The sequence below is a fragment of the Schistocerca americana genome, chromosome 2, assembly GCF_021461395.2.
Source record: "Schistocerca americana isolate TAMUIC-IGC-003095 chromosome 2, iqSchAmer2.1, whole genome shotgun sequence".
NCBI lineage: Eukaryota > Metazoa > Arthropoda > Insecta > Orthoptera > Acrididae > Schistocerca > Schistocerca americana.
Genome location: NC_060120.1, coordinates 537,774,252 through 537,792,815, shown reverse-complemented (window position 1 = coordinate 537,792,815; position 18,564 = coordinate 537,774,252). Strand labels below are relative to the sequence as shown.

The 18,564-nt window shown below is 39.4% G+C and overlaps 1 protein-coding gene across 1 annotated transcript in view; it reads right to left on the bottom strand.

Annotated features, from left to right (window-relative positions):
* Positions 1-3,306: 3,306 nt before the first annotated feature.
* Positions 3,307-18,564, bottom strand: part of LOC124595661 — a 31,784-nt gene continuing 16,526 nt past the window's right edge. The window contains exons 3-5 of the mRNA XM_047134505.1: positions 10,550-10,786; positions 3,986-4,032; positions 3,307-3,457 (exon numbers count right to left, since the gene is read on the bottom strand). Coding sequence (XP_046990461.1) covers positions 3,451-3,457; positions 3,986-4,032; positions 10,550-10,786 — 291 coding nt within the window. The 3' untranslated portion in view covers positions 3,307-3,450. The remainder of the gene's footprint in view (positions 3,458-3,985; positions 4,033-10,549; positions 10,787-18,564) is intronic.

Sequence of the window (18,564 nt, the reverse complement as noted above, 5' to 3'; positions counted from 1 at the left end):
GTGAGAAAACAGAATAAAACAGGATAATGTATGGGGTGTTAGCACTGAAATGGGTCCAGCTGAAAGTATATGTTTATAATGCAGGGAAGGCACTCCCCATGTGTCTGCTCAGGTGCAACAACTAGAAAGAACACTTAATTTTATTATGAAATCTGCTTTCTCTCAAATTCATGGATCTGTTTTGTTGTCTTCAAGTATAAGGTATAGGGAAGTGTAACGCTGGTTCCCTCTCCAGGTTGGCCAGGGTGGCATATACTGCAGTTATATGGTCCATGGTCAAGTCATCAGATTCAAACATGAGTTGAACCTCTTGTAATAGGATCAACTTATGAGAGTACTTCGAATAGCACATCCATTGTCTGCATAGCATAACTGACTCTGAACAAAGTCCTTGACGCAGTGGTAGCCTTCTTAATTTTTTGACAGTTTTTTCATCCCAAGCCACTGACATTCTGTGCCTTAATAGCAACCACAGATCAACCAAAGGGATTCTGAGATTTGATTATCTTCATCACAGCTTCCTTCACCTTCCGAACTGCAGATTCATTTTCCGAGATGTCAATGTGATTCAGAGTCCAAATAAATGTTATGACGACATGATGCTCGACCAATCTAACCTGGATTGTTTGATAACAGCGTGTTCAACAAGTAGCACTGATCAATAGCTGCTAGGCAGCTCATATAGTCCAAGCATAATACGATATCAACTTTGCAGTGAGAACACTTCACGCACTCTGCAGTTTGTGGCCTTTAGCACACACACAAAAACAGGGAACTCTAAACTGGCTCCAGAGTCATCTGTACATGTCTGTTCTGAACTGGGACACTCTCCGCATTTACCTGATAAGACGAGGTTTCCCCCCCAAATTCATCATTTGAAAAATATGAGGTCGTCTCATATTCATAGATTAAACTATTCCTGTTGAGATAAATGTTTTTACAATATTTTCGTCTTATATTTACAGGTGAAGCTTTGACTATTTATTTTGAAGAGTCCCAAAGAGTAGAGCTTAAGAAACAATACATCCGTTCCAATTGGCTCGAGATTTCCCAATACACAGAAGCACTCACTCAATGAAAACCTATGAACCAGGCATAACAGTCTCGTAATTTGGACATTTATCAGATTAGATAAATGGGAAGGTGAATAGTAATCTCTTTGGCTTTAATGTCAATTCGTGTGAATATTTAAATGCTTTACTGAACTGAGAATTTTAACCGGATTCGGACTTTGAATTGTGATAGTGGGAAACTAACTTCACCTGACTAGTGATCATAGTTAATGACAGTTTGCGGATATTAAATAGAAATAACTTATTTACTGAAAGTGACAGGATATTATCTAACATCTGTGATGCTAGTGGGAATCCTACTTAGACATCTAATTGAAGAACTTCTTTGAATGAGATCGTGTGAGTGAACCTATTTATTAATAATTCTTGTCAATAAACTGACATCATTAATTTGAAACATAATACAAGTCTTGAACATTAATTTAACTTAGATTAATAAACGTTAAGGTTACGCGATCTATGCCAAGAGCAAACTAGCGATTTGTAACTAAAACAATTGAACGAAAGGTTAAAGTATCGTCGTCTGTAAACATTGGTAGTAAAGCTACTAAAGATTTTTTCTCTCAGAGTTGGGAAGACTGTGTGTGTAGTGACCCACGTTTAACCTTGGGTCTCGAAAGTAATCAAACTGATACTTAGCCAGGACAATATTAAATAAAACGTTCAAGGACAGTCAATGTGTAAAAAATAAAATCAAACTTTCACCTATTAGATGAAAAAGTGAAAACAGAAAAAGGGCTGCTACAATGTCCATGAAAGAAGAAAATTTTACAACTGTTGAAACCATGGTTAAGGGTTGTTAATAAACCTTTATACCTGCAATTCGCTGGCTGATTTTCTCACATAATTCATTTAAAATAACACACATTAAATATTGAGCTGAAATTCATCTGCTTCTTCAGCCAAACCCTCCAAAGCCTTTACGCAGGCATTACACATTGTAAAAATGTTGCAATTTCTGATGTTTGTAGGTTGTCTGCCTTGGTTCTCCTGGACAGCACTATCTGAAAACCTGAACACTTTCTTATTGATGTTAGGTCCACCTGATCTCAACATAAGCCATTTATTTATGGACAAGTTGGCTTCAGAAACTGCTTCACATAATTTATGATGTAACACATCACTGTGAAATTTGCTGACTAAGAAAGCTGTTGAGTGATGTGTTGTTGTGCAATGCAAACTTCCTGACCTAAATTTAATGGCTGCCTGGAATTTTTTTATCTTTGATACTTTGGAGACCAAGCCAGAGCATTGCTCAGACCACAACTTTGTGTTAAAAAGACTGCACCCATGGTACAGGTCAGGAAGCAATTTTCCCAGTGCATGAGCCACCTGTGGCTTGAAAACTGCACTCATTTCGCATGAAAACAATGTACAGACATCTCACTACCTGTGCCTTGACTGAAGCTGCTTTCTGTTGTCAATTTCTAGAATTATTTCAAAAGAAAGATAAGAGAATGTCATAGCTGCTGTCAGTATGATCATATTGACAGAATTGTGCGTTTACTTGTTAGGTTTCACAGTTTGCTGTAATCCTGCTACAAAAAAGTCATATTTGTTGAATGAGCAAGAACTTTTGGAAGTTTAAGAGGAAGAAATTGCTCAAAAACTCACCCTACACCAAAGAACTAAAGTATATTTGAAAAATACATCTTGGAACTTGGCTCTTTTATTATGTATTACTCTTGGAGATACATCAATTACATATGTGCTAGTAACGCTTTAAATAACTGCATAAATGGCTGGTTTCTTAGGCCCAATATTCTTCCAAGTTTGCAGTTTTCCAAGTTTTAAATTGATACTTTCATCAAAACTCCATGTGTAATATGATGAACATGCTACTTCTAACATATATTCCTAGAAATATGGTGCCAGTCCATCAGTCATTAGGCATTTCATTTTCTTAGATGAAAGGGAAAAATGTTCAGGAAGAAGACAGGTATCATCATCATAAAAAAAGTTATAAATGTCATTTGACGAATCCATATACCAACTGGAAAACACTGAGTTCATTGTCCAAATCAATTTAATGGTGGTGGAACTATCCGTGGTACTTAACACATAGACTGTTGACGATGTATCGAACTTTAAGGTTGTGACTGATCTGAAAGTTATAATGTAACTGATGTTGACATTTAATTTTGAATTTACGCTTATAGATAGTTGAAAGGGAGTCATTAAAAACTGGCTGAAAACCTTTTGTCTCAAAATTAATAGAGCAAGAACACACACTGCAAAATATCTCACTTTCGCTAACTTTCCCCCCCATGCGGCACTTCACTTTTCAAACAGTCTTTCAAGCCAGTCACTATGGAATTTGGATTTTCCCACATCACAGTTTACTTTCAAAACTGAACAGAATATCACAGCAGCACAATTAGAATCTGGAACAAAAACAGAAGAAGGTGTAACAGAGGAACAATCTATACTAAACTGTTGTGCAAAATAAAAAAAATAAAAAAAAAACTCAAAAACTGAAAAATGAACAATCTATCTCAAATTTCAGAAGGCCCACAGGATAGATTTTATCTTCTATCATCATTGGAGTATTCCAAAAAGTTAAATGAAGGAACATGAATCCAGATACTCTGGAACAAAAGTAAATAACTTAATTCCTAAAAGGGCAAAAAGGTTGAAAAGGTGACTTGACTCTTCACCTTGAACTTCTGCTACAACACTGTGAAAACAGTCCATTTAAAATCAACAAAATAATCAGGAATATCTGGCAACTGACGTGTAAAACACTTCAGTAAAAGTACTAGAAACAAGCACATGAAAACAGACGCAGAATGTGAGCATACGCATATTTGAGCAAGGGTCTCCACATATGTAATTAGACTGCTATTTAAATGCAAACCGTAAAACTTTACAGGTCCATTAATTTTGAACATATGGCAGATGAGTATACGTACAAGGCTGGAAACTCTTGCATATTCTCCACTCTGTAGGGTGGCATCTGCTGGAAAAAAATTAATGACTTGCTGTAACATATCTTAATCAACTGAGTGTTTCTGTGTAACAAAGTAATGTAAGATTTATACAGCAAAAAACACACATTTGTTACAGCATAACTCAATAGTTTTAAAATATATAGTTGCATATTACACAGTAAAATTAAACACTAGAAAACAAATGAGAAAATGGATGGGTGGAGCAGCGAGGGAGGTGTGTGTGTGCGCGTGAGAGAGAGAGAGAGAGAGAGAGAGAGAGAGAGAGAGAGAGAGAGAGAGATTGTTTTCTATGAAACTGTGTCTATGCTATCCTTTATTTTTCAAAACACAGCAAGAACGTCCGACAATCATTCTGTGACCCCTCCCTCACGTATAAACTGTCAGTAGCATTGATTGAGTGGTTAGGAAAGGTTCATAAATAATACTGTCACTAACCAGGATGTCCCTGAAGAACTCAATGTCCTAGTTTCGAGGCCTGCTCGCACAGTTACTCAAAAATGTAGCACTTACTCTGATTTTATAAGGAAAGAGGAATGGACTGACATGTTCAAGTACATAAAATACCTCAAAGATTCTGTTCGTTACAAGGCCTTAGGCAACTAAATAACAAAACAGTATAGGCAACCAAAACATCTGCCATTGTTTTTCTTTACCCATATTACTCGGCAAGGTGAACAGGTTACCTGGCTGTAGTAAGAGCGAACTCCATCACATAACTAAGTACAGAATCTTGAGTACAGTTTTTATTTATATATTGTGTGGATAACCATCAATATGGTTCGATATACCTCTGCTTGAGTCATCCATACAATTTGGTTCTTATAGCATGACATGTCTTGAAACTGACTAACTCATTTATATTTTTAAAAAATGGGAATTTTTAAGTCTTGCCCCCTTTCGGAAAAATTTCTGTGGACACATATCTGAAGTTTACACTATTACTACCTCCTTTCCCTGGTTCTTGGATATATAAACTACACTGCTACCGCCGCAGTCCTGTAACCAGATGTTCTTGCTGAGTCATGCAACTACAAGAATGTCGTAGCAAAGCCATCAAGTACAATTCTTTAGGAGAACCAAAATTCAGCCCACATGAAAAATTTATGAAGAGACTCAATGTACTAATAGCAGAAAATCCTGATGCAATACACACAAAATGCGTAAAGGTAACCACCCACTATGTAGATGAATCATAGAGTAATGAATGGGCACATTAAGAATTAAAAACAGACGTGGAGAAGAGCACCCTAACATTTTGCATGGTTCATGTATAGTATAAAGAGATGCACAGAGCTGAATGGAAATTGTGAATGGAAAGCCAACTTTCTCACAATACTCTATTGTGTAAATTTAGAGAACCAATACTATCCAGTACTGTGTGCTACAGTTCTGTTGCCCCCATTGTATGAGGGCGTGCTGATAAGTAATCCTTTGAATCTTATGTGAAAACTAAGATTTTTAAATAAAACAATCTATATTAGCATTCTACATTTTTATTTTTCATGCCTGGATATTTATTTCTCAACACAACCATCTTGGCAACAAATACATTTTTACCTGCGAGAAACTAGTTATTTGAAACTGTCACTGTAGAATGTTTGACTTCGTTCATGGAGCCACAATATTACCTCTCCTTGCACTGCTTCATCACTGTCAAAGGGAAGTCCTTAAACATGTTCTTTAAGTTCCGAAAACAGATGAAAATCGGGTAGGACCAATCGGGAGTGTATGGAAGATGATCAATGACAGTAAACTCAAGGTTCTTGGATAGTTGCAGATGTCACAGCACTCCTGTATAGTCTGGCACTGTCATGCTGAAGGAGAGGGTGTTCCAGATGTAGATGAACTATTCGAATTTATGCTTTCCGCTTCCCGCACACTGACAAGGCTACGATACATGCCACCATGTTACAGGCTACCATTTGAAGCTCTCTAACAGAAGAGGGTCACAACTTGCATCGGTGAAGCAAGAAAGTAAACAGTAGTATGCATGGCATGCAATATCTCAACTGACATTGAGAACAGAATAAAAAAATTGGAGACATCACTTTTCAGAATACCCTCATATTTCGAGAAAATTGTGATCATGAAAATAAGGTGAGATAGAATAGGGCACGTATCAAGTCATACAGAAAGCGACACTGACAAAACTTGGTACATTGCGTGGAATGGCGAGACGGTGGGTGTTTGAGAGTGCACTGCCATTTCTGAAAATAAAATATTGCACTGAAAGCAAGGATCAGTTCGTAATGAGAAGACACTCCCTAAAGCCCCATTCATACTATTGTTGGATGATATTGTATCTCCAGATTGTGTCACATGCATTTATATAATAATAATAATAATAATAATTCTGCCACATCCTGGATCCTAGATGTATGTTAGAATACAGCCTTGTTGCTGTAAGGTGTCCAGTTGGCTTCTTCTAGTATCCGTTTAGTTAAGTTTCAATAAATGATGTACGCAGCCAATCGGCTGCATAAACTTTTGCATTAAGCCTTGACCAGGTTTCCAATACCACTATGGGTATCTTTGTCAGAAGGAATAAATTCTGTTTCAGAATTACATTCTGTTGAAACTATAAGCATACATTATGAGCTAAAATGCTCAAGTCAAATAGCAAAAGTCATGGAGGACTTAATCCATGCTTTCTGCTATTTGACTTCAACATTTTAGCTCATAATGTATTCTTATAGTTTCAACTCAATGTAAGTTATGTTACTCTACTCCTTCTGAAGAAGATACTCTTAGTGGTACTGAAACCTTGTCAACACTTATTACAATAAACTGCAAGTCTTTTGTCATCTCTCAAGGTACAGCATCAGCTATCATGAGAGAGCAGAGGGAAAGGTCAGAGCCTGTGAATGATCTGTCTACAGAGCTGAAATGTGTCTTTTTCCTGTATTGTGGGAGTACACACCATTTGACATGAGGAACTTCTCAACCACCTTATCACTGAAACAAGTGTATGTACAGTCCTCCTGCATGTGTTGCGCATTCACGTCTCAGAAGAGGGAAAAGGCTTAGGGGATATCATTGATGAAGTTTACAGGGTCTCATTATCCACATGTTCATGAGGTGGCTGATACAGGGAGCAACTATTATTCTTAATGGTGTATAAACTTAATCATTTCTGTTCGAAGGTGGAAGGTGATGGTATAGAGCAGCACATATCATGGACAAGTACTGCCACTCCACTCTTAGCCCTCCCACCATCTGTAGCATCCTTCCTGTGGATGCTGTAGCTTTTAAATACAATGTTGTCTGAAGGTTTGAAATACACCTTATGTATAGGCAAGAGGGTCTATTCTGTTTTAAACACTTTCCTTTTTTCACACGAGTTCTTAAACCATTCACATTCCATTGTGGTATAAAAGCCAATTAGATTGGTTTTCATTCTTCCCAGCCTTTTTGTGACACAAGCTGCATACTGAGAGAAGAGGTAGGCCAATCTCTTGCACCAGTCAATACCATCTTCCTCGTATCTGACAGTTGCCTGAGAGTTTTCTTTGGATTATGACTGTTTTGAGACGTGGAATCCACCTTTTTGGTGCAGGGCACGCAACATTGTAGTCATCAGTGCACTGATGAAAAGTCAGCATACCATTCTAGCAGGAGGCAGAGGATGTGTGTAGGCTATCCCCACATGCTGAGTGGTTTATAATTTTATAATGCATTAAAGTCCAACATTACAGGGATGAGGCACAACAGTTCACAAAATGTCAAAACTCATGTAATACAGATGTTAGTGTTGGCAAAGATAGTGGGCAGATCTCCAGCCAAACCGACGGCTGCCCTGATGTCAGTATATGACATAAATGCAACCAAAACAAAGTGGCACACCATGAACTTCACAGAGTGGTGGATCCTCCTGTCGAAGGAGGGAACCATGTGTTAAAGGGCAATGCCCTATTCACAGTCTGGTGAGCAGCACTTCCTTCCATCAGTGAGGTTGACACGAAGTCCACCATGCCTCAGTTGTCGATCTGAGTGACTTCAATTTGTTTTCCATCACCTCCAATCATTCAGTTTCAGACTGACACAGGATTTGGCTGTGAGATAATGAAATGATGGTATACAAGGGAATGGCACATCGATGTACACCACCATCCCAACGTGCCTCTTTGGCTCCTTTGTCGGCTACGTCATTTCCCTCTATCCTGATGTGTCCAGGAACGCAGCAAAATACTACTTTCTTGCCATGGTGTTCGAGCATTGTAAGGAGCCATGGATGAGCCGAATCAACTGGTCTACTGTATACATTTGATGGATCACTTGTAGTGTACTGAGTGACTCACAACAGACAACAAACCTTGTACTGTGAAGCTTGTGAATCCACTCCAGTGTAATCATAATGCCATATAACTTCGCATCACAATTTGTAAATTGCTCCCTGCCAGGGAAAACAGTTGAACACCTGGAGGTATTGTCTCACTGGGATCCATTCATACACACAACAAAGAAACTTTGCTATGTACTTAAAATTGAAGTAAACAGCTTTACCTTATCCCGAATGGCTTGATCACATGGGGGCTGATTCCTGAACAGCTGCTCAAAGCTGGGGGCAGATAGCTGCATTACATGCCAATGACTAAGGCAACGCTGAGATTTTTAGGGCCTGTCGGGCCAAAAGGAGGTGTTGCAAAATCCAGAGTGGTGGTTTACCAGCCTCTGCACACAGACTCTGAACTGGGATGATCCAAAAGCCTCCACTCGATATCTGAATGCCTTCATGGTGGACAGCACCTAACATCTTGAGGTACGACATACGGGCTGATCCATAAATCCTGATACCGTTATTTAACCATGATCTGACAAGTGGCATATAAAACTGAAACTGTCAGCTCTGCATACCATTCCACAGCTGCATTTCAAAATTTTCACTGATTTGAAGCCCTTTGTTTGCAGGTATTTCAGGTGCAGGAGCCAGGTTAACTTTGAGTCAAATAGTACACCCAACAAATGCAAATTAAACATATAATATAGTTCCCCAGTGTAATTTAAAATGTTGACGAGGACAGTTAAAACTGACACACAGTCTTCTATGCTAATGCCCTAAACCAGTTTTACTGGCCCAAGCTTTCAGCCTCCTTACAGACAGCTGTAGTTGCCACATATCTGTGAGATCAGACAAAGAGTAGAAGACTGAAGTCATCCACAAACAAAGAGCATTTAACAGTGCTTCTAATTCCGGAGAAGATTCCATTGATAGTGACTGCAAACAATGACACTTAAGTGCACTGTCTTTGGGGACCCCGTCCTCCTAAACAGAGCAATCAAGAAAAGCATCACCAATGTGGTATTGAAAGCTCTGATCCTCAAGGAAGGTGTGGGTAAGAAGTGCCAGATGTCTACATAATCCCCATTAATGAAGTTGTCTAAGAATGTTATACCCCGTATCACTTTCTCCAGTAGGATTAAGTTGTCAAGGGCGCAATGCTAGGGCACAAAACTGCACAGCGAGTGGGACAGGTGACATTGAGGAGTCGCACGAGGCAGCAGTTGACCATGCACTAAGGAAACTTACCCACAAAACTGGTGAGGGCTACACTTCAGTAAGTATTAGGATCAGTATGACCCCTGCCTGGTTTCTGTAATAGAGTTACTATTGCCTCCCTTTAAGTAATGAGGTACTACCCATCAAACCGGATCTGGCTGATACAAGGTAGGAGTTTGCCTTTGGCTCCATGGCAGATGCTGGAGCATGGCATAATGAATCTGATCCCATGCTGGATCAGTGTTTCTGGCCACAGACAGACCCGATTCCAATTCCCACATGGAGAATGGACAATTATAGGTCACCTCACTACACAGGAAGACGGAAAACCTGGAGTGCAGGGGTTTGTCTGGATAAAGTAGTGACTATAAAAAAGTGTTCAGCTACACCTGAGCCATGTCTTCAGTCGTGTCCCCCAAGACCCCATTTCTCCACAAGCCCGAAAGCGGAGGTGTACTGCCCTCAGTTGACATCTGCCTTATTGAGTTCCAAACTTGCACAATGGAAGTGGACTCATAAATGGAAGTTGCAGATTCCTTCCAGGAGTTCCACTTCATTTCTTTTTTATCACTTGTCTCACATCCCCAATGGCACAAACGTTTTCTGTAGATGCATAGAGTTTGAATTTTCGCAAAGCTGCATGCCTGTTTCTAATTGCTGAGTAATATTCATCATTTCACTAAGCAACAGGCTGGTGTCAGAGGTTGTTGCTAGACTGGTGAATAGATAAATTGTTGATTTTTTTGCCACAACGTAAATTTTACTTTACACGAAAACAAAACATTAATATTGGTTGACGTACCTCCTGTCAAGCACTGTACAAAATATGATAATTCCTGTAGCTGTTTCCATCCCCTATAAGAAAATTTCACTATACTACCAACTATCTACCAGGATCAGCAAGGGAAAGCTTACCAAAGATATGTGCCTGTTGAATGGATCACTAGCAGTGAAATTTGAATGGGAAAATTTGTGGTAACCATATTACAAGACTATGTTAAAGTACTGTGTTTTAGTCAATTACGTACAAAGGAATCTTCTAACACTTCACGTCTGTACTGTTGCAGCTGTTTGAGGTATGACTGGTGTCTAGCATTTAGTATATTTTTTGCAATTTGCACTCTCTTCTTTGCTAGCTGCAACAGCTGTAAAGATGTTGTTGGCCGAAGGACTGATGTACTGGAAGCAGAAAAACCCAGACTGTGTTTTCGTATGTTGACTCCCAATCCATTTCGCCACCCCATACGCTGCACAAAAGTTGGTTTCTAAAACAAAAATAATGACAGTGAGTACACTATGCACTGCAATTTATGAAATATTGGCTTTGCATATGTTTACTATAATCTGAAATTCAATGCAATGCAATTGAGATACAGAAGCTTAGTGTAAACTAGACAGTATTTGAACACCACAAATCCAAAAAGCTTATCAATTTTAGAAAATATTTACGGAAAATCCACCCTTAGAACTAGTCAGTGCAACATGTGTCTCAAGATAGAAGCAAGAAATAATGTTGAAAACTAGAGATGAGTTAATGTAATATGTTTAAAAAATATGCATTCGGAATAACTCATATCCACACAAAAGTACAATGGTCATACAGAAATTAAATATTATTATTCGAAGGAAAAAAAACCATAATTACAGAAAAAGGTTAATCTGTGGACCACCACAATGCCTGCACTGATCATTTCACACCTCTTGCTTTGAATGGCCCATCACAGTTTATGTAGTGTTTCATGGTAATGATCAACATTCATTTTTTCGCCTCTGGGGATGAGGTCAATGAGCAGAATGCCCTACCTGTCCTAAATCACTGTGCAAGTCCCTTTCTGCACGGACACAGTCTTTTAGAACTTTGCCTGGAGCTGTGAGGGCTGTGGCTAGGTAGACCAGTCCTCCTGAAATCCCTTAGCTTCAAGAGCACATATTTGTCACTAATTCTTCATTGATTGAAACCATTTACATGAAACACTTAAGACTATATGATGATAGCTATCAAACTTTTTAGTTTATTTACAGTTTCACGATTGAGATAACCATGTTTTCTAATGGGGAGATGAAACAGGGAGAGGCAGGTTAAGTTGTAATCAACCAGAGAGAGAGGAATGAGGAACACACAAACACACACACACACACACACACACACACACACACACACACACACACACACACAGGATTCCAGAGCATCCATTCTCTGGTTTTGAATGCAATCATCATCTACCTGAAAAACTGAAATTTTGCTATAAATGCAAATTCTGCCTCAAAATGGGAATACAAAAAATTACCTAATAAGATACTATTTCATAGCAAACTGTTCCAGATGAAATATTTTAACAGAGACAGTTTGAAATAGCTTTATGTTCTGCTCATAAATACATTTAAAATGCAAGTGATTTTCAGTTACTGGCATTGCACATCATCCGATGAAGCCCAGTTTGAAAAGGTAACTTGGGTAAGACAGTGTTTGCAAGATACGAAGTGCACAAACGCAACAACGTGTAAGTGCAATCAATGCTCTGGTACCACACCAATTGTGGGATCTGCATAACATACACACTGTATAATGCAAATCAGTACTCTGCAGTGGAACATAGGATCTTAGAACAAAGAAACATGTATCTTTGTCTGCTAGCTAAAGCCAAAGAGTTGGTGTCGAGTGGATATGTGATGGTTCTTTACCATGATATCAGGTGGCAAAGTAGAGACTGATCAGGAGGTACGACTTCCTATTTTTCAATCTTGCTCATCTTGTTATTTCACCACACTCGCCAGCTTCTTCTGACCAAACTTCATTTCACAAAGTGCTGCAGTTACTGCTGGAAGTGAAGAGTACAAACCCAACAGCCAATTCTTGAAATAAATACGAAGCTTCTCAGAAACAATTTATCATATATTGTACTCTTGTTTGAAATGACCAAGAATTACAAATTTGCTTCAATCGCAATTACACTGATAAGGAGTAATTTGAAAAATGGCTGGTTTTATTTAAAATATTCCAACTGACTGAGCCTATAACAAGTTTTCTCTTGTTCCCATGACGTCATAGGCACTATCATGATCGCTCTTCCTCTGTGATTCGCACAATATCTCCGAGGCAGGACCTGATGGCACAGAATAAACTGCCCAACCAGCAGGTACCGTGCATGTTGCACAATGTTTAGCATTGTTCCAGCTTGCATATATGCTGTGTCCACCCATTTCATAATACATGTGCATAAATGAAACATACATTCAAAGAGTAGGTTACTCTAATTCATTGTCAAAATAAACTTGATAGTGGAGATCACCATTTACCCTTCTGAAAAGTGCTTCCGCAACTCATCATTTCACTGAAGTGATATGTAACACTACAGATTTCTCCCCTTAGATGAATGATGTCGCTGCTGTGAAACACTAACCAAACCACAAATACTCAAAGTTCCAAAACTAGTTTTAACCTTTTTATCTACAACTATCAATATCTTGCGTCTATTTGATGTGCAATAAATATTCTTTATTATATTTGATAACTGTGAAATGCCACACACAATACATTGTAAACTATCAATCACAGGCATGTACTTACCTCAATTTCACTTTGACTACTTTTTTTAACAGTACTGCCTCATCCTCATTCTTTTACTATGGATATGTGAGCTCAGATAAGCAATATTTATTACCCCTATTGCATCTAATCAAATCAGGCTTTTCTAGACGTACTGTTAACACTTTGAAAAGGCACTGGATGTGTGGTGCACCATGGGTAAGGAAACCGAGAGTCCTTTAGGAAGAGTACATGAAACTCTCCAAAACTTATAGAGCGATACTGGGATATTGCCCTGTGTAGGTGTTACATCTCTTGTTATGAGGCCAGTTTCCTCACCAAACACCTTCAGCAATCAGACTGCCACTGAACCAGAGGAGTTACATGTTTTGAACAATTAACAAGCAGTTGTTGTTGGGCATTCTTAATCAGATAGCTATCTCTACAATAATGAAGGATAGCATGCAAAACTCTGACAAGAAACCCACGTAAATTCCACATCTTTGCTATTTTGGAGAAGCTTTGAAACTGACAGAACTAAATGATGTCAAGATACACCTCTTTCCACAGAAAGATTATCCTCAAATAATATTTTAATTTTCCACAGTGATAGTGTTCCTATTTGTGTACTTTCCTTTTTCTCTCATGTAAAGGTCACCTTTTTTTTCTAGGTCCATCTCTTTCCATCACACCATACTTTCATACAGATTAGGGTACAATATCCTGCTAATAGAATTTACAAATCTACCTTCTCAATTTTACACATATCGAGGTAACTTACTCGTACCGTAGCCCATATTCATGCCTGGATTTCAATCTGTCTTGTGAGATATGTTTTACTCCTCTTTACCTACTCATTCATTACTGTTACTCTGAATCCCCTCTTATTATATGGTTCAACAATCGTATGTGGTTACCAACGGCTGTCTGCAAGGCCTTGCCTTGTGGCCAAAAGCTCAAATGTATAGCAGTCTTTTAGCTGTGTTTTCTGCAACTCTGTCTCTCTTCCATATGCGGAGTACCAATATATCCTTTCTATAATTTTGATGGTATGTATGTTATAGAGGCTTTTTTTCTTTTTAACTTTAAGAATCTACTAAGAAAACAGCCTTAAGATGTGGAGTCACTATAATTTTGTAAGTACCTTCATAATGATGGAAAAACTTGCTTGTTTCTTTCTTTAATTGTGAACTGTGATTGAAGACTTTTGTGGTATCATCCAGAGATCGTGCGGAACACAAAAGATGGCAATGCCAATTCATACCTCAGGCATTACCGAGAGCTCACTGCAATCCATAACAACCAATGGGAGGCATAGCAGAAGAGAATGCCTCCCTCTCAGCAAAGCAACAGCCTCATGCTGAGGTCAGTCTAGTTTGAGTATGCAAGAGCTCACTCCAGTTCATCCCCTCATCTGAGGGAGTCAACATCACAGTATACGACTAATGAGTTGTTAAAGTTTCTTATGAATATGTACTTTGGTAAATGTTGAACATAATACCTCAAGAAAACAGTTTGCTACTCTGTGCACCAAGTGATGCTTTCACAGTCATTGGCAGTTTTAAATTATCAAGAAACCCCTCTGACAAAGACTTGTGTCAAAGTTAAATAAACCTTTTATTCATTTATTAAAATTATTTAATTTTATAGATGAAAAATCTACTCACCAAATGGTCGCAGAACACGCACATAAAAGACTGTTGCGATTAGTAAGCTCTCTGAGCCAGTGGCCCCTTCTTCAGGCAGAAGGGTTGAAGGGAAAGGAAGATGGGTGAAGAAAAAGGACTGTAGAGGAGCAGGGGTGGATTTTGGGAAAGTCACCCAGAACCGTGGGTCAGGGGATACTTACCATATGTGATGAGAAGGGAAGACTAAGTGTTGGGGACTGCATCGGATGAGATTTGAAAACCTGAGAGCTTAAAGGTGGAAGACAGGGATTACTACTAAAACATTTTTCACAAGTTAATAAGAGTGAGAAGCTAAGTGCATTGTACACAACAGAGGAGGGAACAGGTGGTGGAAAATAGATGGGAAAGACAATGAAAGATGCAGAAAACTAAAACGGAGTGAAGCAAAGAGTTGTTACAGAGAAGAAAAGCTGAGACGGAAGAAATTATCGAACATTAAGCACAGGTGGGTGGCGAGAACCAAGGACACATGTTGTGGTGCTACTTCCCATCTGCGGAGTTCTGAGAAAATCATGTCTGGGGGAAGAATCCAGATGATGCGTATGGGGAAACAGGTGTCGAGGTCACAAATGTCATGTTGTAGAGCATGCTCTGCAACAGGATGTTGCAAGTTGCCAGTATATACACTCTGCCTATGCCCAGTCATCTTAATTGATAAATTGGTGGTAGTCATTCCGATGTAGAAGGCTGATCAGTGTTTACATAATAGATGGTATATGACGTGTCGTTTCACAGGTGACTCTCCCTTTGATAATATATATTTTGCCAGTTACACGACTATTATAGGTGGTGGTAGGAGGGTGTATAGGGCAAGTCTTGCAGTGGGCACGGTCATGAGATAGGAGCCATAGGGTAGGGAGATGGGTGCAGAAAGAGTATGTGGTCGGACAAGAATACTGCGGAGACTGGGAGGGCAACAGAAAGCTATTCTAGGTGTGGAGAGCAAAATTTTTGACAGAATGGATCTCATTTCAAGGCATAATTTTAGGAAGTCATGGCCCTGTCAAAGTAGCTGATTAACACACCCCAGACCAGGATAATACTGAGTCGCCAATGGTGTCCTCCAAAGCTGTTTTGTGGAAGGATCAGCAGTACCAGGATTGGAAGTGATGGCCTGGGAAATCTGCTTTTTAACTAGGCTGGTGGGGTAATTATGAGCAGTGAAGGCTGATGTGAGAATGGTGATGTATTGCTGTAAAGAGTTTGCATCTGAACAAATATGTTTGCCTCAGAAGCCACGGCTGTAGGTCAGGGAACGTGTGGCATGGAAAGGATGGCAACTATCAAAATGTAGGTACTTATGTTTGTTGGTAGGTTCAATGTGGACAGAAGTGTGTAGCTGGCCTTCAGAATAGGACCATGTGAAATTTAACTGAGAGAAGGTATTAAGAGATTCCAGGAATTTTATCAGGTCAGCCTCACCATGAGCCCATATGGTAAAGATGTCATCAATGTACCTAAACCAAACCAGGGGCTGAAGACTTGTGGATCTCGATAAGCCCCTTCCAAGCAACCCATGAAAGGTTGGCATAGGAAGGAGCCACCCTGGTTCCCATGGCCTTACCCCTGATCTGTTTCTATGTCTGCCCCTTAAAGGTGAAGTAGTAGTTGGCAGTATAGAGCTGATTAAGGTGAGTAGGAGGGTTGTTACAGGTTTGGAATCAGGTGGGCACCGACTGAGAAATGTTCTGCAGCAGACAGACAATGTATGTAGGGGATGTTGGTATAGAGGGAGGTGACATCAACGGTGACAAGCAAGGTATGTGGTGGGACTGGGATGCGCACAGATTTCAGACGATCTAGGACAGTTGGTATCTTTGATGTAGGAAGAGAGTTTTTGTACTATGGGTTGCAGGTGTTGATAAACTAAGGCAGATATACGTTCAGTTGGTGCTTTTAATCCAGCAACTATAGGACGGCCATCATGCCTGGGTTTGTGGATCTTAGGAAGAAGGTAAGTGGTGGGGGTGCATGGTTTGGGTGGGGTGAGAAGTTCTATGGATTGAGGTGGTAGTACTTGTGAAGGGAATGAGGTGTTAAGGAGGGTCTACAGGTCAGTTTGAATCACATGGATGGGATCTTGATGGCAGACACTGTATGTAGAGGTGTCAGACAGCTTGTCTAGACCTTCACAAACATACCCCTTTCGGTCAAGTACTACAGTTTAGATCCTTTGTCTGCTGAGAGTATAATGATGGAGTCATCAACTTTTAGAAAATGTAGATCCTGGAGTTCTGCAGAGAACAAGTTAGGGTCATGTTGTAGGAACCTGAGGAAGGGTTGTGAGGCAATGCTCAATGTGAGGAATTCTTGGAAGGGATGATTTTGAGGTAGTCGTGGTGGATCAAGTTGGGATCATGGTCTGAACTGTTCAAGGCAGGGTTCAATGTCAGGTTTGCAGTTTGAAAGGTTTTGGGGTTGGGTTGCAAAGTGATATTTCCAATGGATATTATGTATGAAGGAATGGAGGTTCTTCACTAAAGCAGCATGATCAAATGCAGGTTTAGGGCTGAAAGTGAGGTCCTTAGATAATACAGATAATTCAGGAGGGGAGAGTGCTTCAGATGAGAGGTTAAGGACACTGTACTGTTGTCACTAGTCCTTGGGCTTATGCGTTCACGAAAGCAGCACAATTAAATGCTCGTTTAGGGCTGAAAATGAGTCCCTTTGAAAGTACAGATAATTCAGGGGGTGAGTGCTTTAGACAAGAGGTTGAGAACACTGTACTAATGTGACTGGTTTTTGTGCTAGTGTGTTGTTATTGGTCTGGAAGGTGGTGGAAAATGCTGGAGGATGTTCAGGAGATTGGCCAAGATTTTTGCCACCCACTTGGCCTTAATTTCTGTTAATTTCTTTTGTCTCTTCAGTTCTTCACAGCAGCTAATCCTTTCTTCACACCCTCTTAATTTTTTTTTTGCATTTTTCATTTCTCTATTTTTTGCCGTCTCCCTCCCGCCTCTATCACATACAATGCACTTAGCTTTTTGCTCTTATTAAATTGTGCTTTATGTTCTAGCAGTTCTCTCTGTATTTCATATTACCTACTCTTCCACTATTAATCTCTCAGCTTTTCTAATCGTGTCTGATGCAGCCTTCAACAATCAGTCTTTCCTTCTCATCTTGTCTGGTAAGTCTCCTGACCTGGGGTTCTGGGTGGCTTTTCTGAACTCTACCCATTTCCCTAAACCTCACCAGTCCTTTTCCTTCACCCCTCTTCCTTCTCCTTCAACCTTCCTGCCAGGAGGAGGAGCCACTGGCTCCGAAAGCTAGCAAATTTTAATACCTCTTACATGTGTGTGTTCTTGCGCTGCCACTTGGTGAGTAGACTTTATCTATTCAATTACTTATATTTTTTAATGTATTTTGTTGATATATTAACCTGTGTGGCCATCACTCCTTCTCATGTAACCCTCTCATCAATTTGTGTTGAAACTATCATCTGTTTTCTACCTGATGTGCTAGTTCGCATGTTTAATTATCTGTACCAGCTAAATTAGCCAACATCTGGCCCCTAAATCTTTTCAAGTAGTGATTTCCATGAACATAGGTGGGTTCATTGTTCTTTACATAATTGTTTCATGCTATTGTGGCTTTTTTTTTTTTTTTTTTTTTTGCCAGACCACTGTTATTGACTTTTACCACCATCTCCAATTTTAAGTAACATTCCAAACACGATAGATTAAATGTTCTCCAATGGCTTTCTGTTACTGTTAGTCCAGTTTTGAAAATTTTGCCTCTTCTCAAGACTTTCCCAATCATTTTTTCCCAATATTTTTTTGAGTATCATAATAGGGCACTTTTCTGTTGAGATATTCTCACCTGTTCATTA